This window comes from Strongylocentrotus purpuratus, unplaced genomic scaffold, assembly GCF_000002235.5.
Source record: "Strongylocentrotus purpuratus isolate Spur 01 unplaced genomic scaffold, Spur_5.0 spur5_scaffold_7, whole genome shotgun sequence".
Taxonomy (NCBI): Eukaryota; Metazoa; Echinodermata; class Echinoidea; order Camarodonta; family Strongylocentrotidae; genus Strongylocentrotus; species Strongylocentrotus purpuratus.
The window spans coordinates 23,305,305-23,330,216 of record NW_022145613.1 but is presented as its reverse complement, the minus strand read 5'-3'; the positions used below and the strand labels follow the sequence as shown (position 1 = coordinate 23,330,216).

General features: G+C 37.5%; 1 protein-coding gene across 4 annotated transcripts in view; it reads left to right on the top strand.

The window, feature by feature from the left end:
* The window catches only part of LOC575143 (rho GTPase-activating protein 18), a 112,136-nt gene that overhangs the window by 46,302 nt on the left and 40,922 nt on the right, over positions 1-24,912 (top strand). For 3 of the 4 annotated variants that reach the window (XM_030974415.1, XM_030974413.1, XM_030974414.1), the window contains exons 6-7: positions 17,148-17,304; positions 23,130-23,236. In XM_030974415.1, coding sequence (XP_030830275.1) covers positions 17,148-17,304; positions 23,130-23,236 — 264 coding nt within the window. Of the gene's footprint in view, positions 1-11,137; positions 12,388-17,147; positions 17,305-23,129; positions 23,237-24,912 lie in introns of those variants that run through there. The other variant, XM_030974416.1, reaches the window with a different exon arrangement.

The window sequence follows — 24,912 nt, the reverse complement described above, 5'->3', positions numbered from 1 at the left end:
GTGAGGGATGGAGGTGATGAGAGGGATGGAGACAATGTGAGGGATGGAGATGATGAGAGGGATGGAGACGATGTGAGGGATGGAGAATTGGAGATGATGAGAGGGATGGAGACAATTTTGATGATGTAAGGGATGAAGACGATATTGATGATTAGAGGGATGGAGACGTCTCCATCCCTCCCGTCTCCATCCCTCTCATCGTCTCCATCCCTCTCACCATCTATTCACCATCTCCATCCCTCCCATCATCTTCATCCCTCACACTGTCTCCATCCCTCACACCGTCTCCATCCCTCACACCGTCTCCATCCCTCTCATCATCTTCATTCCTCACACCGTCTCAATCCCTCACCAATCCCTCTCATCAACAGCGTCTTTATCCCTTACATCATCAACATTGTCTCCTTCCCTCTCATCATCTCCATCCCTCCCATTGTCTCCATCCCTCTCATCGTCTCCATTTCTCTCATCATGTCCATCCCTCTCATCATCTCCATCCCTCTCACCATCTCCATCCCTCTCACCATCTCCATCTCTCTCACCATGTCCATCCCTCTCATTGTCTCCTTCCCTCTCATCATCTCCATCCCTCACACCGTCTCCATCCCTCTCATCATCTCCATCCCTGAGTCATCTTCATTCCTCACACCGTCTCCATCCCTCACCAATCCCCGTCATCAACAGCGTCTTCATCCCTTACATCATCAACATTGTCTCCTTCCCTCTCATCACCTCCATCCCTCACCAATCCCTCTCATCATCTCCATCCCTCCCATTGTCTCCATCCCTCTCATCCTCTCCATCCCTCTCATAATCTCCATCCCTCACATTGTCTCCATCCCTCACATTGTCTCCATCCCTCTCATCATCTCCATCCCTCACCAATCCCTCTCATCATCTCCATCTCTCACATTGTCTCCATCCCTCTCATCATCTCCATCCCTCTCATCATCTCCACCCCATGTCATGTAAATTGAAATTTAATTATGAAATTTAATTCTTTGAATGGAATATCATTTTAATTTGATTCAATTTAGGTTTTATTATTTTTGTATGTTCTTTTTGGTTACTAAATAGTAATCAATTATACTGCTTTATTGCTGTTTTTTTTTTTTTTTTTTTTTTTTTTGGGGGGGGGGAGTGGAAATTCGTTTTGACCCCCACCCCCCCCCACACACACACACACTTTTTCGTTGGGAGGAGGGCGAGTCCCCTGCCCCCACTTCTGATCGCAAGAATGGCTGGATTTCTGAAAAAGGGGCACCTACAAAGGGACACATCAACAATAATAAAAACCATTTTTAGATATTTGTATAAAGGCCTACGCCTTCGTCAAGATTGTGAATACATTACCACGAATGACATCAATATTTGTTCATTTCTTTACGTGGAACAACATTATTGTTTAAGCAACATACTTCGCGATTTGGTGTGATGGACTGAATATCGATTTCGAGCAAGCGAGCTAAAAGTGTAAGGTCCCATTTGAAAAATTACATGATAAATATTAAAGACAATTTAATGAAGAAAGACTGAAAAGTTCTTTTATGTAATTATGAGTAACATTATAATTAAAACATCTGAGAAAGAAAAGTAGGCACTTATCAGAAGGGAAAAGGACATGTACAAAATGATAAGGAGGCACTTTAGGGGAACCTGAAAAAGTGGAGGCACAGTGCCCCCCCCCCCCTAACCAAGAATGCCGCCTCTGACTGTGGGCAAAAGTGCGAAACTAACCCAGAAAATCTAGAAATAAACCAAATTTCAATTTTATTTCCCGGGTCAACTGCCCCCTTCCCCATCAGTACGCCAGTGCTTCCAGTAGGCCTATCCTTCCATGAATTCCTACCATTAAAAATCATCAGAAGGGAAAAGGACATGTACAAAGGATAAGGGGGCACTTAAGGGGAACCTTGAAAAGTGGGGGCACAGTGTCCCCCCCCCCCAACCAAGAATGCCGCCTCTGACAAAACTAACCCAGAAAATCTAGAAATAAACCACATCCCAATTTTATTTCGCGGGTCAACTGCCCACCCCCCCCCCTATCAGTACGCCAGTGCTTCCAGTATCCTCTAGATCAAAAGTATATTTGTTACAAGGGAAATCAACTTTATTCTTTGTAATGACTGTGTTTTTAAAAGTACGAAAATCATGAAAAATGACAATTTCATTTCAATACATATTATTGTTACAAGGGAAATCAACTTTATTCTTTGTAATGACCGTGTTTATAAAAGCACGAAAATCATGAAAAATGACAATTTCATTTCAATATATATTATTGTTACAAGGGAAATCAACTTTATTCTTTGTAATGACTGTGTTTATAAAAGCACGAAAATCATGAAAAATTACAATTTCATTTCATTTTAGATCTAGAAATCCTGCATGATGGGAAAAAGTGTGGCGAGTTGTCCGAAAAGGCTGTGGCGAGTTGTCCAGGGTATTGTGGCGGGTTGTCCAGGGTATTGAGGCGGGATGTCCAGGGTATTGTGGCGGGTTGTCTTTGTGGCGAGTTGTCTGGACCCCGATTCGTTGTACCGTTCTCGACTCTTTATCCTTATCTGAATTCAGTTCCGTCCCCCCTTCCCACGCGGAAGCTTTAATGTTTCATTAATTAATTAGAGAAAGAAGACGATTCGTTGTAGCGTTCTCGACTCTTAATCCTTTTTCTTCCTACGTCCTCTTCCTTTTTTCTTTTTTTTTTCTTTTTTTGGGGGGGCGACCGCCCCCACTGCCCCCCCCCCCTCCCTGGCTACGCGCCTGCCCCTCCAAAATAAAAAAAAGAAGGCGATTCTTCAGCTCACTTCTCTTACAGTACTAGGCTAGGCCCTTACGAGAGATCTAGCTATTTATCAAGTCTTTAACTTTTAGGAGTAAAATATGATTATCTGATTATGAAAAAGAAAAATTCCATTCCTTCATTAATCGAATATTCTACTCAGTCTGAATGACTATAATCTAGTATATGATAATGATGTAGCTACAGTAGATATAGATCTAGGTCTAGTTTACTCACTAAATCAAATTGGATATTCTACTCGGAATGAATAATGACAATACAGTAGATATAGATCTAGTTTGATTAGTTATACTCACACATCACTCGATCAAATTGGGCAGTACAATCATGCAATGCAGTGCAGCAGCCCGGCACGAGTCAGTGAATTCCCCCGCCGACCCGGCCGGCGGCGCTGTACGGCTAGCTGCACACTGAGCTGAGCTGCTGCGGTAGCACTAGGCAGTAGTCTGCTAATTTACGGCCAGGACGAAAGAATGTGAACAAACATCAACCATCTCGTCTAAAATGTACTATATTCGACTTCTCAATAATGAAATCTGTGTCAGGAATAAAAAATAGACCTTCATACGAGATAAAAATGATATTTTTGCAGTGATTTACCGACAAAAACACTGCTCGAATTTCAGTGGTCCGAGTAGATACATCGCACATTTAATGTACGTGCGGCAATGCGGATTGCGAGCTGTGAGTAAATTGTCCGAAATGTCATTTTTTTGTCATTTTACCTAAAGATAAGTTATAGATTGTCTTTATTGGTATCATTTAACACAATTCCATTAAAGATTTAGGTTGGAAAGGGCATTATTAAGTCACAAAGAGCACAAACATATACACATTGGTATCTCTCGATCGATTAATCAGGTCGGGACATCTCGGCCCAGTTTTTCCAGCTGGGCCGAGTAGTCCCGTGGGCCGAGTTAGCCCGACTCCATTTAATCAAAGGACGAAGTAAAAAGAAGATATGAATGTAGAAATGTTATTCAGGACTCAGGGAATGCAAACTATTTTTTAGACTATTAGGGGTGAAATTCATTCTTTTATCTTCTTTATCTTCTGAAGGAAGTCTCCTGGCGATACTGGCTACTGAAAGTACCTGGTCAATCATGTCATGCGGCTCCCACCTACTTAAAATAAGCCAAAATACTGATGTGAAAAAGTGATCTTGCAGAAATTTAAGATTTATAAATAAAATTTCATTAAAAATTGTCAATAAATCTATAGATAGCAGGTTTCCTGTCAAAAAGATGACCAACTCTTGACATACAGAGTACCCACAAAAACCAGAGTTGTGACATATCCGTCAGAAAATCAATTTTTGGCGCAACTGCTCGTCCCCACATTCTACCGACTGCCTAATTCAATGTAAGTGTGAACCTGTTACAGGCCAAGCTGTACTAATCCAGCCCTAAGTCCTATTCTTGTTTGATTGACAGTCCTGTTTGCGTTGCTTCCATCATCTTAATAAGACTTCCTCACCCTCATCCGTTCATTCATGAGGGAGGAGGAAATGGGTTCCTGTCACTTCCTTTGCCAATAAGGCCGGGCACAGTAATACCCCCCCCCCCCCTCTCTCTTATGACTCTTAAACTTTGGCAAAACGCTCTCCGGTGTTGCGAATCTTGTTCTAGAATTTCGCCATGTCAGGGCCGGTTCTTTGATGGTCAAATTGCATAGCAAATAGAGATTAGTGTCTTTGGATTTCTCTCTTATGACTCTTAAACTTTGGCAAAAAGCTCTCCGGTGTTGCGACTCTTGTTCTAGAATTTCGCCATGTCAGGGCCGGTTCTGTGATGGTCAAATTGCATAGCAAATAGAGATTTGTGTCTTTGGATTTCTATAAATGGTCAGCGATTGCCCTCTTGTACCCCGATTGCAGAAAAAAGAAGACCAGGGCCTCGTCTTATAAACAATAGTGATTGAATTCAAATCACTAGCAACTTGATGGCATCCTCAACTCGGTACTAAAGAATTGAGAGTTTTTACAAAAGTTTGGGATTGCTTTATAGATGACTTGCAATCATTCCAGATTAATTGTGGCTCTTCATTTGGCTGAGAACATAACAGAAATCAAGCAACTGCATCATTCCATAGCTGGAATAAATTGTGCAGGTGATAACATATGATGACAAAAAGAAATATGTTGGGGAATCCTATTTTGCATTGCTGTTGTAAGCTTTTAAAAAATACAAACGACTGGTTAAGAGTTAACCTTAATTAAACAAATTTCAAAAGAGAAAACATAAAAGGTCAGTAAACTTTTCAATCAGTCCCAACTTAGTTGGGTAAAAGTTTTAAAAAGTGACAAAATTCCCTTTTTAAAGGAAAGAAGTTATGATTTATATTGAGGAAATCCTACGTGTTAGTACATGTATATGAAACCAATATTATAAACAAACTTATTTAAGGTCTGACTAATATTCAAGTTTAGTGACATTTCCAGCGCTAGTTGTGGTCTCCTTCACTTTCTCTCAAAATATAATCTTAAGTCCATCAAACTTAAAGGAATGTTTACGACGTTGCATGGATGTTTGTAAACAAGAAACATTCCAACAAAGAAGAAAAATAGTAGGATTAATTTATTTTTGTGGCTAAAAGAAGCCTCACTCAAAATTTCCCCTAAATTACTGAGCAATGAAAAAATAAGATAAAAAGGAAAATGAGGGTCATTATGAGAACAAATATGAGGGGCAAAGGTTTTTAGACAGGATGGAGACATTGTTTCATCAGGAACTTCTCAATCTATAAACATAGCTGAAGTCATTGTTGATTCATAACATTGCCTCTACTGATGGAGGATTTGTATTTAAATTTTGAGTTCAGGGCAACAGTTGCTTCATATTTGTCTTTCTTATTTTTAGTAATTATGACTAAATGAATAGATTTCAACTGTTCTTTCTATTAAAGACACAATTCATACTATAGGCATTCATAACTGTTTGTGATATGACATGCTGTAAATGATTTAAATTATGCTGATTATCAAACATCTGCATATAAAGCAAACTACCGGTAACTGATCCATTAAAATATTTGTAAGAAAGAGCTTGGGCTTTAATTCTTCAACTGGCAAATTGGAATGCCGGAACAATTCTTTAACTGAAGTTTGGAATGCCGGTACACTTCACATGAAATTTTAATAGGAGTTAAATTACAATTAATGAAATTTAGGAATTAACCTACTCCTATGTATTTTTCTTTTCTCATTTCGGAGCATTGAAAGATGCAAGATGAATATAAAATTTTAAAGCCCCACTGCACTAGTCTGGCCAGGAGAGATTAGACCTCCCTGCATGGTCACTGATAGGTGTATTATCTCATCAAATCAGCTCTCAATTAACATAAGAAAAAGGGGATCATGTGGGAACAACGGTCACCAATTAAGCATTGTTTGCTTTATAGAGGGCGCAAGTAGCTATAAGTAGTACAGTGGGGCTTTAAAAGTTTGATGTTTTTCGGGGCAGGATGGAGCCTCTCCCCATGAGGAACTTCCCAAAACTATAAACATGACAGTCACAATCATATTTGATTCATAGCATTGTCCATTAACTGATAGAGGATTCACATGTAGGGTCTTGTTGAGTGCCAGGAAGGAAAAGATTCATAACATCCTATCCGACTTTGATGTTCTACAAAATATGCTATTGCAAATTGAGTGTTACAAGACCGCTTAAATTCATATTTCCTCTATCTATCTAATATTGTCGCTGTATTACATAAAAAGATAAAGCCAAGTAAAATGAATTTCTAATTGCTTGTCCCTGCCCAATTCTATTTTCCAAGTGCCTTCGTTCTTCGTGTTCTTCTTGTTCTTTTTTTTTGGGGGGGGGGGATATTTAATATTTTGTTATGACATGAAATGGAAATGAGCGAGGCAATGAAGAGATTTAAGAAAATATCACAAAGAATAAAAGGTTAAATGGAACTTGAAGAAATATAAAACACTATGTGCTTGTTTACAGGTAGTTTCCAGATGGTGAACCTGTGGAAAGTGATATTTAAAAATTATTAATATATTCACAAATGTCAATGTGAAAATAAGAACTTATTGCGAAAGTGTAATATTAACCCATCATCACAGGGCTGGAGTTTATGGAAAATACATTGTTATAACAAAATTATATTCAAGTAACGCAATCGATGTTGTTATCTTGCTTGGCCAATGTATCCAGAACTTAGGGATTAAAAAGATATGAATCGAAAACTGTGGTCTGAATTTAGTACAAAATGGATCGTCCTGGTTGTATAGTATAGATGCTCCAAGGATTATTTAAAAAAAGGAATTTTTAGAAAATTCATTACTTTGAACAACACTTTGGATTAACCTTTTTTTTCCCAGGCACTCTATTATACCATGAACATGACTTGCAAATTGCACTATTGGACCAAAGAGATACCAGCAAATTTACTTTCGCACACAAGTAAACTGCTCCCCCTCCCCCTCCCCCTCCCCCTTTCTCTCTTCCCTCTTCAGAGTACATAATCCCCACATATATGGCACCCATAATCTGCAAATAACACCTTCCTCAATTAAGTTACCTGGAAGTTGTGTGTCTGTAATTTCATTTATTTTAACATAAGGAAGCTCTCATTTACACTCATTTCTATTACGAGAATGGAACATGAATATAATGCTATTAGATTATGAAGAAAAAAGAAGTATTTTGTACATGTTAACAGTTTTTTTAGCTGCCATCTTGTATCTTGCCCTGAGCACTTCTGCCGGCATTCATGCAGAGTTTTTGAAATACAATTTTGTGTTTTATATGCTGAAAGTGAGGGCAAGCTGGAGTATGGGCTACCTTCGTGCACAGTCGTGAATACAGTCACTGATCTTGTCTTTTGAATTTGCCAAACTTTTTGAACAAGAATTGAATTTTGATTTATTGATTTCTCCATCTTTAAATAGGGCATGGATTCCAATTTTCCCAATATAACCGAAATGTTTCATATAAATGGTAGTGTATGACATTAAAATACATTGAAATTACAGTATAAACCAATACTTCTGGCCTTTTGTCCATGGATGAAGAGCCAGGAAGGAAGAAACAAGGATTTAAATGAAATAGAAAGGAAAACGGAAAGCCCAAACTATATTAAGATGCAGGGTGTGCCCATATATGTTGCAATTAAAATAATAAATCTGCTTTGTAGAGAAATAACTTTTATCATTGAAAGACCTTGTTATTATGAATGACCCATGTGGTGAATATATACATGTATTACGTACAGTATGTTAAATAAAAATAAACTTGACAGTGGACTCTTGAAGGAAGTAGAAGTAAAGTGGTTACCCACACATGAACTCAAGAGAGTAGATTTATAAGCAAATGCTTTTGTTGTATTTCCTTGTAATAAAAAAGAAAAAACAGGTGAATTTCGGACAACCGATTAATGTATGTGACTAAACATCAAAGAAAGAAACATAGGTTGACAGGCAAAGAGAGAATTGGAAAAAATGGAGAAAAGGGTGGATGTATAGATAGACAGATATATAGTTAGACTGATTGATTGTTAGATGGATAGATAGATATGGTAGATAGATAGATAGATATGTTATCCAACTGACGTTTGTTGTGTTGAGTCTCTTTTAAAATGTTCTCTGTTGCAGAAAATATCTCCTCTTAGATAGATAGAAAGATGGATCGATAGATAGATAGATAGAAAGATGGATCGATAGATAGATAGAAAGATGGATCGATAGATAGATAGAAAGATGGATAGTTAGATAAGTAAGTAGGTAGAAAGATAGATACGGTATAGTATAGATATATGGAATCATGTAGATTAGAAAATTAGATAGATAGATAGACAAGATGTAGAGAGAGAGGGGAGAGGGAAATGGAAAGTGAGAGTGGTAGAGAGAAAGAGAGAGAGAGAGGGAGGATGCAGAAAGTACCTTACTAGACCAAGAATTTGATCAGATCAAGGCAGATGCGTTTCAGATTTACAACAGTGATGAGACTGGACGTGAAGATGAAGCAATTTCCCTGCAGTTATATACTCGCAAAGTAATTTCCTCTTGTGTCGAGGCTAGAAGTCAGTGGAAGAGATGGGTGAAGAGAGGAAAATGAAGGAGAGATGGGTTTCATATATTTTTTGTTTTAAAAAAAAAAAAATATATATATATATATATATTTATTTATTTATTTATTTATTTCTAATATGTGATGTTTTATTTTTGTAATTGTACAGACAGGGCCCCTTGGAAGATCAATACTTGATATTGAAAGGGCCACCCTGTATAAAGAACACTGAAATAAATATACTATTTAGAGTATGACCCCCTTCATACAGGTTCCTGGGTCCTAGAGTTGAGGACTTCTCTGTTCAGAACTCTTGCTCTTCTAATAGCCTAATACGACTATAGGACATTTATACCAAACTTGTGTAAAGAAATATATATATATATATATCATTGTTTAATGTACGGCCTAGAAAACAACATGATATAAAAACATGTCATATTGATAAATTGTTTTGAAGATGTCATTTGACACGATAGCTGGGGAATGATCAGTGCATGCTCATGATAAGCCCCACCCTCTTATACGATTTTTGTACGATACAACGTTTAGGCTAGAACGTGTTTCTTTATCAAATTTTTGTTTGAAGCGATGTGCAAACAGCTTTTTGCCATACAACATATTTTTATGTGACATTCAGACTAGAAGAAAAAAAGGTAATATAGTATAGGTACATGTATACAATTCTCATATAGATGTGCAGTCAAACCTGCTTCAGTGACCAACTGTATAGAAAGACCATCTGTCTACAAAGACCACATTTTTTTTTTCCCTTGAAAATGATTTCTCATTGAAACATGTACTAAAGGAACCTGTCTATAAAGACCACCTGCCTATAAAAGCCACTTTTCTTGTCTCCCTTGGGTGGTCTTTATGGACAGGTTTTCACTGTACAATGAATTCTGCTTGTGTGAATGCAGGGAAAGACCTCTCCCTGCCCCCTAAACCCATGTCACCTGACCAGGTACCCCCCTCCTACCTCATCACCGTTGGGGGTAAGTTGGACTCATCATCCACCAATCAACACGCAGTATTCTCTGTAGGGTTGCTTCCTTCCACAGTTACGAGCTGTCATTCATTCTAGTCTAGCTCCTCCAAACTTATCAGACCCAAGTCCTCTTTGCATAAGAAGTTGCTTTGAAAACTTGAAATGCAACTCAAAGGCCCCTATTCTATTCAAACATTAACCCTGACACTGCGCTGGATCTTTTGTCCAAAATCAGTATCAACACAGGAAGTCGGTCTGTGATCTTAGTTGCCCTTCATTAAAAGTGATCTAAGACCCATTTTCAGGTTTTTCTGAATTAGTAAAACATGGCCTCCAAGAATTAATGATGTCCAAATTTAATCATTCCTGATCAGTTGAAGATCCAGCTGCGATAAATATTTGGTTTTGTTGTTTTAGTGCAATGTTTCATAATAGTATAGTACAGATTTTTACCAGGGTTCAAAATGAGTGACAAAATGTAAGAGATGTAAAACCAGAAGCATTTGACCATTTGCTATTCTTGATTTTGTTAATATAGTATGATACAATGTACAACAACTTGTACACTTAGATACTTTGCAAATGTTGTAGGCTACCCTGAAACCGCCCCCCCCCCCCAAAAAAGGGACCTGTATAAAACGATACCATCCCTGAACACTTACCCTCATAATAAGTACCATGTATCTTGAACAGCAACTTTTGGTTTGTACAGTTCCTGAGCTTCAAGCTGCGTAATGGATTTCATATCTGCTTAATGTCATTTAAGAGGAACCTAAAATGTACTTTTCATTCAGTGCTCAAAAAAATAATCGAAAGTAGCGTGATCTAGTTTATCTTTTGGTTAAATTTGTTATAAATCTACTTTGTATGTCTGTCAAGGTAATTGATAACATGGTCATCGTTTCATGAAACCGTCAAAAGTACAAGTTCACGACATCCTTTTTGAAACGTAAGTTAGTTGTAATACCCTCATTTCAATGGGGTGTTGGTGAAATCTTACTTACGACGATTTTTGTGAGAAACCAAATAAAGAAAGCAAAAGAGAGTTTCTTTGAAAAATATTTGAACATTACACTTCACTTTTACATTACCTTTACACTTTAAAGGAAAAAATAACTTAGAGTCAGAAATTACATATATGAACTCCTGACCCTCCACACCTAGATAATGCCTTTTGGCAATCTGTAGACGATACAATGGTAGCACTAATTGTCTCCTAAGTATTACCTAACTTGATACAGCTCAAGACTTGGTCGTTCATGTATTAACGAAAGAGGTCTGCAGGATTTAGGCTAATCCTAATGTGTCATCCATTGCGACTTTTGCAGGAGAGGGGGTTTGAGTTAGTTCTTGGCTACTGCTTTAGCTGCCATGCAATGAGTGTCTTTCGTTGTCCCCCCTTCTCCCTAATTTCTGCTCTTGTCTCCTAACTGAAAGGGTTGCAGAGTGATCCAACCCGTCTGTCCAGCGCGGTGACTAAAAGTGCTTCATCGTGCCGCTGCGATCGAGTCAAGGTTTGGCTCTGGAAATACCTTGTGAAGTCGGTCTCTTGCAGTGCGACCACCGAGAGGCACAGTCGATTCTGTCATTCGTTCTTAATCAGGAACAAATCTCACATAAATGTAGAAGGACATCTTCTTTTTAGAATTAATAAATCGTCAAATTACTCAGAAATCCTTCATCAAAGCTGAAAGAACTTTGTTGGACTAAAGCAGGTGCTGCATTCTCTTATCGATCTAAGAATCCGTGGATTAAGTTGTTTACAAAGTAGTTACCTGTCTTTCGTTTTAGCTCAGAGATTATTCAAAGTGGATTAAAAGATGGACAGCACTCGCGTGTGATATATCATCAAGATCTTAACGTGGAAGTAGAAATACTTTGGTTTTATATCAAAGACTTTCATTATCGTCCTAATTTTCTTTCTTTCACAAAAGTGTGTGTGTGTTTGAGATCATTTCCTGGATACTTCATTAACTTTCTGCCTATTCAAACCTTGGATTTATTTATTGGGTGTCATATTAATTCTTGAGTGGTTGGTATTATTTCATCATCATCGAACATTCCAGTGCAAGATCCATACTCTTGATATTTTCACAGTGTGTCGTCATCGAGGTTGTTGTTCAATCTTCATTTAATGGCTCGTTCTCTTTTGAGGACTTCTGAAACCGAAACTTCTCTCAGGTAGTTAGATTATGGGTTTTCATAAACACTTGTGAATGTATGACGAGGATAATAAGGAAGTTCATTGAGAAATACTCTACTCATGCCAACGCTCTTAACGATTTTAATCAGTCCTGAGGAACATACGATGCAGTGCAGCTGGTTGGATTTGTAGAGTCGTGTGTCTCACAACTTAATCTTTGGATGGTCGAGAAGCTTACGGGATACTAGAGACTGATCCTGTAGCATTCAAAGTGACATAGTGTGGATTGCAAGTGGAAAGGAAAAGGATTATTTGGTTTGAATTTGAATTTATATTACCCACGATGCCTTGTGTGCCGTGTCGTTGGTCAGTGCAGTGTGTGGAGGACCAGGATGGTGTTGTTATGGTGATTTGCAGTACGAGAAAAAGAGTAAGCTACGTTCTTTCTTTCACTGTTAGTCCATAGGAGATGGATCACCTTTATATGAGCTTCAATTAGTATACAAATAATACACAGCAGTGAGGGCATTAATAATAATAAGAATTCCCCACACACGGTACCTTTGTAACAGTCTAACAACACGCCCGAAGCAATAGCCAAGGGTGTTTAGACCACTTCCAAGGGCGTGTTTTTGAAGGTACCGAGTGTGGGTAATTTTACTAATGCCTGAACAAAATGATGTGTATTATTTGTTTTATAAGATGTTTTATTTTTTGTATAAACATGTTTTATTACATGATTTTACTAATCACCAGTCACAAGTATTTACTAATGACCGGTCAATAGGAAAATTACGTGATAGGCAAATAGATGCCTGTCACATGTACGCTCTCAACCAATCGTTTGATTAGGATCTGCTTCATCTCATAAAATCTGTTAATAATTTGTTAAATTGACCGGATTTAATGGAGATACAGGAATAGATTGCCTGGATGTATCAATGTTTATATCATCATATCACCAATAAAATAATGAGGAAGTCAGTATTTACACTAATATCCATTATCATTAGTGTCACTCATCTCAGCCACAAGTACTTGGGGAAGTTGCTTTATCATGAATACCTTGCACAGCGCGTGTGCCTTCAGTATAATGCCTGTAGATGCATGAGTAGTAAATACTTTGTGTCTCACGTTCCTGATACAAGATAACACACTGCATACCAAGACATGTGTCCAATCCAAGATTTATTCTTTAATAGTACTAGTAGAATGACATTAACATGTAATTTGAGTTAAGTATAAAACCATATTTTGTTGTATTTCCAAAGTAAAGGTAAAACTTATATCCAGCATACAAAATACGAGATCTAAAATAGAATAAACAAATCATTTTACAGACTTCAAAACCTGTTTTGGAGGGTTTCATTTTCAACCACAATGTATACCCAATAGACAGCTTCATCAGCTCGAGTTTGCCAAATAACCTGCTATTCTTACTACAGTTTATCTCGATTGCAAATTAGCCAGCTAATTTGTGTTTTCATCAGCCTGCAGAAAATATCCTGAGAAATCTTGGTCTTGTTTCCAAAATAGCCGGCTAATTTGCGCCTGTCCAAGCTAGTTTGTGATGAGCGTATCAGTCCGGTGAACACGCAATTTCAAGCTTCGGATATCCGAGTCTGAAAATAGTGGGTTATTATGCAACTTCGATCTGCATGATGAGGACAGACCTTATATGAACAATTTCAGAGAGGAGGATCCAATCTAATAATATTACGTTGAACTAGTGAAAGATTAGTATAACCTGCAGTCAAGTGAGGCCTGTGTAGGCTTTTGGGAAGCTACTAATTAGTTTTTGTTTCCAGGAGAAATTATCCATCCCTCTACTGGTTGTAAATCTCAATTATCTCATGATAACTCATCCACTCCCATCCTTCCTTGTTGTTTAACTCCCTGCGTAAGTCGGTACTCTGTATGTGTGAGGGTTAGATCGCATGTCACACAGCTACCGGTTCTTTGATAAATGCGTTATCCCTCACTTCTTCCTCTACCCCTTGCCTCGTTTGTGCTTTGTTCAGTCAATCCAAATTCTCCTTATTGCGTATTATATTGATCTGAATTATCCCTATATGAAATTGTGATTGATCAGTCATCAGTTACTATTAATAGTTTTATTATTTCCTCGTATTTCATTGCCTGTCCTGAGTTGCACGCTTTTCCAAACCCATCCATTTGGCCTGAAATACAAACTCTAATGTTACCATTAGTGAGGTTTGCCTTATAGATTTGAAAGTCATAGTTTCCTCATGATTTTTTTTCTTCACTTGCTGATGTCATTGGTGTTTTACTTAAGATTCTGAATACTGGTACATTTTTTTTCTTCAGAAGAAGATAGATTTGAATCTATTGATTTGAAATGATTCTAGAGAACAGATTGAATTATTCAATATTTCTACAGGTATGCCTCAGGGTCATAGATCATCAGATATTAGATGATGTAGGAATCCTTCAGAAAAATAGCCAACTACCGGTATCAATTTCCCCATCATTAATAATTGATAATAATATAAAATAATGCACCTATATTGCGCCATATATCTAGTAAACCTATTCTGAGACGCATTATAAAATTAAGAAAGTTAGGAGTACTAAAAATGACTACCGGATAGTACAAAATGTGTTTGTATAAAACATTCACGAACTGTATGCCCTTGAAAACAGTTCATTATTTTGATGCAATGTTCTGTGTTTAACTTCATGCAGAAAAATGCTGTCCTGCTTTCCATATTAAATTCCTTTTATGTCTATCACCGTGTATGTCACACATACAAGTAAATCAATGTAGATGAATTTGTTATTATCCTCTGTGACTACATTCGTGGTTTACTTAAATGCTCAAATGATTTAGATTTGTACATGACATCCTGATGTTTGACATAATGATTCATTTAGGGATGCACATATAAATAGATTTATGTTGTGATGTATTATTTTTAATCAAAGATGTACAATATATCTTTGATGTACAATATTCTTCACTCTCTCTTTATAATTAACACCCTATGTTGATATATTAAATTCATGTCATAGTGTGAGCTCTAGAATCAGATTAACACCATTTCATTGCCATTGCAATTGTCATGCTGATTGATGAATCAATAGATGCCAGACTCTCAATGCTATGAAGGAGAGGAAGAGCTTGTTTAAACATCATCTTTGATAGTTACGTGCAATTATGATCAAACTATGATTCGGATATGTGTTTAATGAAAAGAAAAGATTGTCAATGGAGGAAATAATGAAACCCTGATCCGTTGACTAATATTTCATAGAGGCATGAAGAGTACAAGCCCCCCCCCCCCCCCCCCCCCCTCTGCCTAAAATGAATATTTGATACAATTTTTTTTTTTTTTTTTTGGAGGGTATATTTTTTTTAATTAATTCCATTTTAATTCATATTAGACTTCTTTGAACACTAAATCTTGAATGCTGTTCAAGATTATGCTACATTGTTATGATTTTACATTTATATCATGGTATTGAAAATGAACTCAATTAAATTAATATTGACTTCTTCAAAATATGGTGTAGATCTATATTCCATGGATGCTTTCTACTAACAAAAACAAAATGTTATGAAAATAGTCTTCTAAAAGTTACCCTATTTGTTTATGATTCATCTCAAATTATTAAACTGAAAATTTAAGGGATAAGAGATCTATCATTTGTTTTAGATTAAGATTAACCAAAAAAGTGGCTATTTCAATTGAATTTCTTACTCACTAAATACACACTCTACATGTACAGTACATTTTATAAGAAAAAGTCTTTTGATTTAAATGTTTGCCAAATGTCTTTGACAGGAAATGAATACAATACAAGAGATGTCTGAAATGTGCCACACCAGAAATATGCTTCGTAAAGCTTTGGTTGCAAGTTTTGAGTAATCTCTTCCTTTTCCCCTCAATTTTCCACTTCTATTAAGCTCACCTTCATGGTTCATTTCTTGAGAACTATATAGATACCAGATGGTAGACAAAAGTTTGGAACAATAACTGCATATCATGCATTATCTTGATTTCCCTGCTTTCTTGAATTAATGTGACAAAGTTCATGAAATTAAGAGTTTATATGTTGCAGGACTCTTTTATTACTTTGTGTGCAGAGTTGATGTAATAACAACTCCCCCCTTCTGAAAACAAGAAGAAGAGGAAAACATGAATGCCATTGTTTGAAGTGTGTGCCAATACAATACTTAAAGATATGAAAGTTTCATGCTATCAATTCCATTGAATATATAAAACAGAGTTATGTCAATTTTTAACACATCTGTATGACAAAACACACCATGCATCATCTCTCTCTCCTTGCGTGGATGGCAGCATGTTTGACAAGATTTGACGGTCTGCTCTCCTGATTGACATATTGGCTTGACCTGGTCAATCGGACAATTGCTTTTTATTCATCATCCATATTAAAGGGAGTGTACCTTGGCAAAGACTTAAGTTCTCCTCACGCTTTGGTTTCACTTATGTTGCACGCACGTGATTTCTGCGGTCGCGTCGTCCATAGTCGTATTATACCCGTTTGGCTCAGAGTCAGGCCAAGGGACAGACACGTAGTCTCGTCATGCTACACTCCCTTTAACATTGTATACCCAAATATCTGAGTGTGTTGCCAATTTTTTTTTTTTAAATGTCATTCATGTTTATGAGGGTTTTTTCCAGAATTTTGGATCAATTTCATACAAGTTGACTTTGAAAATAAATTTATGAAATCACGATAATTCTCACTGGATTAGAATATGAGTTCATACCTTGTATCCTTTGAATAGGGCATGTATTCTGAATAGTTCCTCTTCAAGGGAAAAACCAACCTTGACAGCAAACTTCTCTAGAGGAAAGCAGAATAATCAGAGATGTAGACTGGTGACAGTGTGAATGAAAGCAGACAAATATGACAAAGTTATGAATTGTAGACAACGGTAATGTCTCTGTGATGTATATAAGTATATAATTAATAAGTTCATGTACAGTGTACCTGGTGGAAAGACATTCTCTGAATGCTTCGAACTCTGTAAACAGTGTATCTGGCTGCCCAAAGTGAAAAACATTTTCTAAGAAGAATGAATATCTCATGAAATAATGCAGTTCTAGTTTTTCTATAACTGATTATTATTATTATTACTCGTATTATATTCATAGCAATTATCCTTTTCTCTTTGTCTCCTTCTTTGTGTCATAACAGAGGTCATCGGTCAGTTCTGCAGATGGCTACCCGACGGGACGGAAGGGCAGCAAGCGACGGAAGAGTCGGACGTTACCAGACCCACGCCATGCTGACCGGGAGTCCATCGTCAAGAACCACAAGGAGATGTCTTCGGGCGTTGCTGACCTTGATACAGGTTTGTAGTCATTCATCTCTGCCAAAGGAGATACTGACATGGCACCAATGTCTTTTTTCTGTAAGGCATTAATCTACATTTGCCCGTCTATACCCAGGAAAGAAATGGGGACCTGGTAGGATGATGAAAGCCTTTGTGTTAGTAATTATGCCCTCTAGGTGACCATATGGTAGGAACGACCCCCAGGGAAGTGAAGATGGTGCACATTGTGTGCGAAGGACGACCGGGATAAATATTTATAAAGCGCTAAGATAATTTTTCGTCTTAAGCGTCATATACATCCAGATTATTATTATTGTAATTAATATTATTTGAGGCTATTGGTACAGGTTTACCCTCACTACCTGTGAAGGATCCTCTCTGAGAAACTTCTTGTATTGGTATCTCATATAGGGACATCCCTATACATGTACATGTACCTGTAAGGCATGCTGTTAACCAGAGGGAGACCAAGTCATACAATCTTGCATATAGATATTGTTGCCTTTTTGGCTCTAAGCAGGCAATATGTTCTTGGTGCAGGTGATATATTTCTTACACACATGTACATGGTTTCTCCTCTGCTGGCAATAAAACCATTATGGACATGTATATCATTTGATGAATCTTGAGAGAAGACCTTGCACAAGATGCAGAGATGCAAACCAGTACGATTAAATCGTATTTAGTAAGATAATAAGGATGAAATACGATAATACGATATCACCTCTTAGAATACGATTTTCATCATCATTTTTAATTTTTTAATTTTTTAAAACCCATAAAAACCGCGGAATCGCATAGAAACATGTACAAGTAAACCCCCGCAACCCCAACAAAAACTTTGCGTTACAATTTTCCCATTAAATTTTAATGAAAGAGCAAACATTTTACTTGACCGTACTTACCATAAAACATTTTCTGAAATTTTTACTGGCCCGGGGCCGATGGGCTAGTGGTAGTGTCGAGTTTTCAGGGAAATCTAATTTTCTCTCCAAAATCTGATTTTTTTTTTTTTAGGATACTCAGTCTATTTTTTGTTTCAAGAGGTTGGTATCTCTGAAGACGATACAACTCATTTTTACTAAAACACAATGACTTTGTTAGCCAATAGTGGTCAACTGGACGATTGACCCTCTGTGAGACAAGTGCCTTTTGCGGAAACAATCTGTCATTTTACATTATAGAAATAGTGTGACCATATTTGACATATGCCTTTCTGGCATCTATCAAAAGCATTAGTCACGTATAAACAACAAACATAAGGCCTAGACCTATCTGACATATCACCATTGGCAGAATGAATTATCAGGGGGCAAACGAAAAGGTACTAATGGCCGCCAATGAAATTGCTCATTCAGACAGATTTTTGCATGCACTTGCGACACGAAGGAAAGGCCCTGGTTTCCGTGTTTAGCGAGCTAATGACTAAGGACTCTTAATTGTGATGAAGGTTTTCTTGATAAGTTATTTTAAGGTACACGATGGGAATGTAAATGAAGAGGGAGAGACTTTGGTAAGAACTTGCAGGTGCCTCATAGCTAGGATTGGGGTACAATGTTAGGGCAAAGTTTACGATCTGTACACTGCACCTTTAAACCATAACAGTTCAAATGTTTCTTATTTTCTAAATTGATCAGTTTACCCTCCTGAAATTGGCAACAATTAATCTTAGTTTCCACTTCTTATTCTTAACAGTTTGAAGAACAACGATGTGCGTGCAATGACGCCATGTTTCTACGTGTCAAACAAAAGAGCTTCTCTCGGACTATCCAGAGCAATTTGTACAAAGTCTGTAGCTTCTGTAATATTGGAGATAGGTAGGGCGAAAGAAAGGCCTCAACAGTGACCTTGATGGGGTGGTAGTGACTATGCCTATGAAGTTTGAAAGAAATTGGGATAGGGGAAAGAACCTAGAAAGGGCTCGCAAGCACTGGGTGCAAAAACCAATGGGATTTGGTGCATGTTCGTCATTGCAATCAAGATCGTTCTGGGGGCAAAAAGTGTGAACCCGATATGCCCCATAGACAATGCGTGTAATGCATGGGCGGAAAACGTACAGGATCTGTATTATGACCGGAGTTAAATTGTTTTTTCTCTCTCTCTTTATGTCTCTTTATGGGCCGTATTTGGTATCATTAGAAAGAGAATTTCATGGTTGTTATTGTAAACCATTCTCTTGTTTCTATGATAATCCTATCGAAACATGTGATGTAAAATAGATTTATAGGACAAAATGGCGTCTTAAATGGCCCCGTTGACCAATTTCAAAAATCCGGCCACGAGGTGCCCTGCGTATTGGAACTCGGCATGTCACTGCAAATTTTCAAGGAAAAAAAGGGTCTGGCAAGCCATAATGGAGATACGGCCACATAAAGAAAGCCAATTACCAGAACTTTAGAGGCCGCTATTTATGTTTTGCAAAGCCATTGGAGCGTGAAATTTGGCATGGCTATGTGCAATTATGAGATAAAGATACTGTGAGATTTAAATACAAAACGTAATTTATATGAGAAAGTTATGGCAGTTTTAGATTATTTAGGGGTCAATTTTTCAAGAATTTGAGAGATTGTTGACGGAGACGGTTTCAGATTTGAATTTTGAGTATGAAGATGGCATTTTGAAGGGCAGGTTATACGTCGCAGATTAAAGAACATAGAAACATAGGAAGATAGAAAGGCCTTAAAATGGACCAGAAACGGACAAAATGGCGCCTGGACGTTTACGCATGAGTGATTTCAGAAAACAAAAAAGTAGGTGACCTAGATTGGATATCAGAGATTACGCCTACGAAGTTTGAAAGGAATCGAGCAAGAGAAAAAGACCTAGATAGGAATGACAAGCACTACGTGCAAAACGAATGGGATTCCGGACGACAAGAAGAAGAAGAAGAAGAAGTAAGAATATTAATAATGTGAACGAAAACAAGGCAATGATGAAGGTCGTCATTGCAAAAAACATGTTTATTGAATCAATCAATGTGAAAGAAATTGCGCATGAAAATAATGAAAATTGATTATTTTTACACCACTAATCATTAAAAAGACTTAACTGATTAGTTACAATTAAATAAAGTTACTGAAAGCATCATGCAAATTTAGGTCTATACAAACACAAGTTCATACCAGGAAGAGGAGAGGTGGGGAGGGGGGGGGGGGCTGAGGCAATGGAAGGAATGGAAAGGAACTGGAGTGAGGGAGGACAGAAGGAGGATAGAGGAAGGGAGAGGAGAAGGATGGATGAATGAATTGATGAATAGGTAGGGAAGGAAGGGATGTGCATACAACAGAAAGGGGTCGGGTTATCAAACTTTACCAAATCAAAAATCCAAAGTGAAAAACCGAAGAGGACTCACTATCCCCTGGTGCAATGCTGGAGAGACCTCAGGTTCTGTGACATTGATTGGTCATGTCAAAACACGTAGTAGCTGGCCCCTTGCTGAACTTAACACGCCCACTCTAGAGACGCCATGACACATGTGTCACATAGACCCAGCTGAATTTGTCAAGAATGTTGTACTTGATGTGTTCACACACACCATCGATTGGCAACAACACCAGGTTTCATGGCCATCGTTTATACAGGTACTTTAAAGTTATCTTTTGAAAGCCAAAAGGCATGAATTCTCTGTTTTAAATCCTGGTAATAAATGTGGAGAAAATTGTATCAGGAACATGATTTTAAAAAATTGAAATAGATAAACCTTCAATGTTAGGTAGCAACTGATTACCGGACATTACAAATCCAAACATTCCTAACATTTTGATCAGAGAAAAAGCAAAAACATATGAATTCAAATTGCGACAATGCTCAACTAGCTTCAAGACAGCAGTTATTTTTTTGGCATTCGATTGGTAATTTTTCTCACTAAATGGCCTGTAGTACCCTCATGATGCCATGTAGTACCCTTATCATCTTTGTAGTAACCTTATGAAACCATCCAATACCCTTATGAAACCATCCAATACCCTTGTAGAACCCTGATGATATCATCTAGTACCCTTGTAGTACCCTTATAAAACCATCTAGTAACCTTGTCATACCCTTATGATACCATTTACGACCCCTGTAGTACCCTTGTAGTATAATTGATGTACCCTTTAGTATCCTTGTGGTACCCATGTAAAACCCTCATAGCACCCTCATGACACACTTGTAGTACCTCTTGGCACCCTTGTAGTACCTTTGTAGCGCCCTTGTAGTACCCTTCCGGTGCCCTGGTAGTATCATTTTTTTCTACAGACATATTACATAATACGTACCCTTACAATTTTTAACCAACTAGTTTCAGGAGAAACCATTTAAAAACCTTGAAAACATAGTTTCCAGAAAGTGGGAACATAGGATATGACAAACTTTGGCAGATTCTCTTGGGATGCTTGGAGAGAGAAAATGTGGTGCATGAGCAACGTATGTTTTCCCTGGCTCAAAGCCGGTAAACGTGACTCATGAAAAGTTTGGATGTTTTGTTTTGATAATGTTTCTTTCAACATTGTGCCAGTGGTTGTTTGTATCTACATTATTAGGTTGTGAGTAATCATGTCAACAGCCTTCAGCACTCTTCATTGATCAGTTTCCCAAGACAGAAGAAAAGTTTTGAAAACCTTTTGCCTTTTAAGACCCTGCTTCTCAATTTGGAAGATTGGAAAAGAGATAAAATTTCCAGCAGTCCAGCTGGTTTACATGTGGGTAGTGACACGTTCTACTTGAGAAGTCAAACAGAATTTGCATTAGAGATACTTGATATGCATTTGAATAAAACAAGGTCTTCTAAGGTTGTTTGGCCTCAGCAATTTATCAGTCTTAAGAAAAATAGTTTTCACTCTGTCTTGTCACATTTTATTCTTCTAGAAAATGCTGAATTTTCTGTATTGATATTTATCAAAATGGTTACTCCCAATTCTTACTGGTCGAAAATGATAAATAATCATTTTGACTTCATAGGTTGTGAGTAATCAGCCTTCAGCACTCTTTATTGATCAGTTTTTCAAGAGAGAAGGAAAGTTTTTTTAACATTTTGCTTTCAGGACTCGGCCTCTCAGTTTTGTAGATTGAAAAGATGATAAAATGTCCAGCTGTCAAAATTGGCTGGTGGAGATACTTACACTTTCTACTATACAAGTCAAACAGCATTTTCATGAGAGATATTTGATGAGGGTTTGATAAAAAGTTATCCATATTCATTATGATCGACTAAACTTCTGAGCATGTATAGTCTCAACCTGGTTTCATGCATTCTTTTCTCATTTTGTTTGTTTAAAATATTCAGTTAACATTTATCAAAGGGCTGATACACAGCACACTGAGTGATCAAATCAAAACCTTGAATATGTTATTAATACAAACATTTCCACTTTCTCTATTAAGTGAATTAGACATACACATAGTTTGAAACAACATATTTTTAAAAAATCCAAACAAATTTTTATTTTAGGGAGCTCACCAAATTTTATACATTTAAAAGTGTTTCCTGATTTGATAGCTACTTTCAAAAATGAAATCCTATTACATTAAATCCTGTACAGCGTTTGATGGTTTTTTATGGAAAGGATTATAATCATGATAAAACAAGTTTTTGAACCAAATATAGGAACGGCTCTGCACTACTATGAGCATATAAGTGACTCATAGAATTTAGCTTTACCACTGATGCACTAAAAGAATGCTGCTTAATGTATTTTATTCCCGTTTTATCTCCCATTTCCTCCTGCATCTCTCTCTCCCATGCCTCTCTCTTGTGCCCCTCCTCTCTCTTGTGCCCCTCCTCTCTCTCTCCATATCTCTCTCTCTCTCTCTCTCTCTCTCTCTCTATCTCTATCTCTCTCTCTCTTTCTCTCTCACTCTAGGTGTCAAGATTCTAAGTTTCACTCACACAGAACCCATTGAAGTGCCTAGCTGTAAAGAGCATGAGGTGAAAGTAAGCATGAGGGCCCAAACTCCGGACTCTACTCTGGTAAGTACCCAATAGTGCAAGTACATTGTACATGTATCAGTGAGAGCCTTTGTTAAACATTGTCTTTTCGTTCCTCATCTTACATGTGTTCTGTATGTCTGTGTCTGTCTGTGTTTTTCCATTTGTGTGCTAGCCTGTTTGTGTTACTCATTTTTATTGAGAAATGTGGCACGAAGAGAAGAGTGTGAAAATGCCGCTGGTTCTTGCAACCATTCATGATTTAAGCGTATCAGGGCTTTTTAAGCAGAATTCTCAATCTGGCAACTCGAACTCCAAATTCGGAGCTGTCCGCCGCTGCCAAAAATTCGCCGGAAAAGTCCAAGCACCTTTTCCGGCGTGAACTGCTCGATCCTGATGGCGTGATCAATGGGAATCTGTGATTCAGGCATGCAGCTGTTTCTCCAAATTAACCAAATAATAGCTGCAGACAATTTAGAGCCAGCATTTTGCAACTCTGGAGTCGAGGGTCAGGATATTATTTCCCTTTTTGGTCTAATTTCATTGGAATAGTCACCTCGATCTCGCACAAGATATTTCTTATCATTGCATCAGTTCCGGATACTGGAAGTGACTTACAGACAATCAGTGTCCATTATCCCAAATTGAATTGAAAAGGAAAATTGAATTATTTTTTCAAAGTGAGAATTAGATAGTCATGGAGTTTGATACATGTAGATGAAGATGGGAATTGGATTAGTACATGATACAAATAGCAAGTGAATCAAATTTTGCCTTGATGGAGAAAACTAGAATACAATTGCTTGTTACTTGAGTAAAAGACTCCAATATTGTGTCTGATTTGATTACAAATGCAATGTTCAGGTAGACCCACCTGTTGAAGGTATAAGTCAAGTCCACCACATCTTGAGCAAAGGTCTTTAATAGAAAATTTTTCTGGATGTGCCAATTCTATCTTAATCTCATATTAATCTCATATTAATCCAGCTGACTTATTTTTGGCAACGCCAGGAGGGTGCTTTAGGTACACATGCTTTTTTTATTTATTTTTTATTTCAGACATCCGAAGTATTCATGCCCAAGCTATTGTAAAAAAGGAAGTGATGATTATTCTGTTACATAACATTTGTACAAGTCTTCAGGGGGTACACATATTTCCAGGTGCTGGGTAGTGAGACCACCAAAGGAAAAGACATATGCTAACCCTCCTCGACTTGTACTTCATTGTTATTAATAGAATTTTAATTATACTTCTTGTTATTTGCAGCATGCCTTACAAAATAGGAATTTTCTATGGTTTGTACATGTACATGATGTCCAGCTGATTCGGCAAACTATGTATATTTAAAAAAATGGTCACTAAAGACAAGCTTTTTAGACATGCACTACAACAAAAACCTGTTTATACTCTAGGGGGGGAGCAATACCCTGACACACTGTTAGCCTTTATGTTTTAAGGTTGCATTTAGGTTTTACATCAGGTGTAGGGTTAGGGTTAGGGTTCGAGTTCTGGTTAAGTTGAGCGGTAGGTCCATTGTTGAAGTTCAGAATTTGGCCAATTGGCCATGGAGAACTTCTCGCCAGAGCATGTGCGACAGATCAGACAATATTTCAAAGTTTTCTTTCATGTGGCCCCTATCATATAATCTTAGTACAGGAGGGGGGGGGGGTGGGCTAAGGAGGAAAAAAGGAAAGAGGAAATTTTATTTGAGGTACAT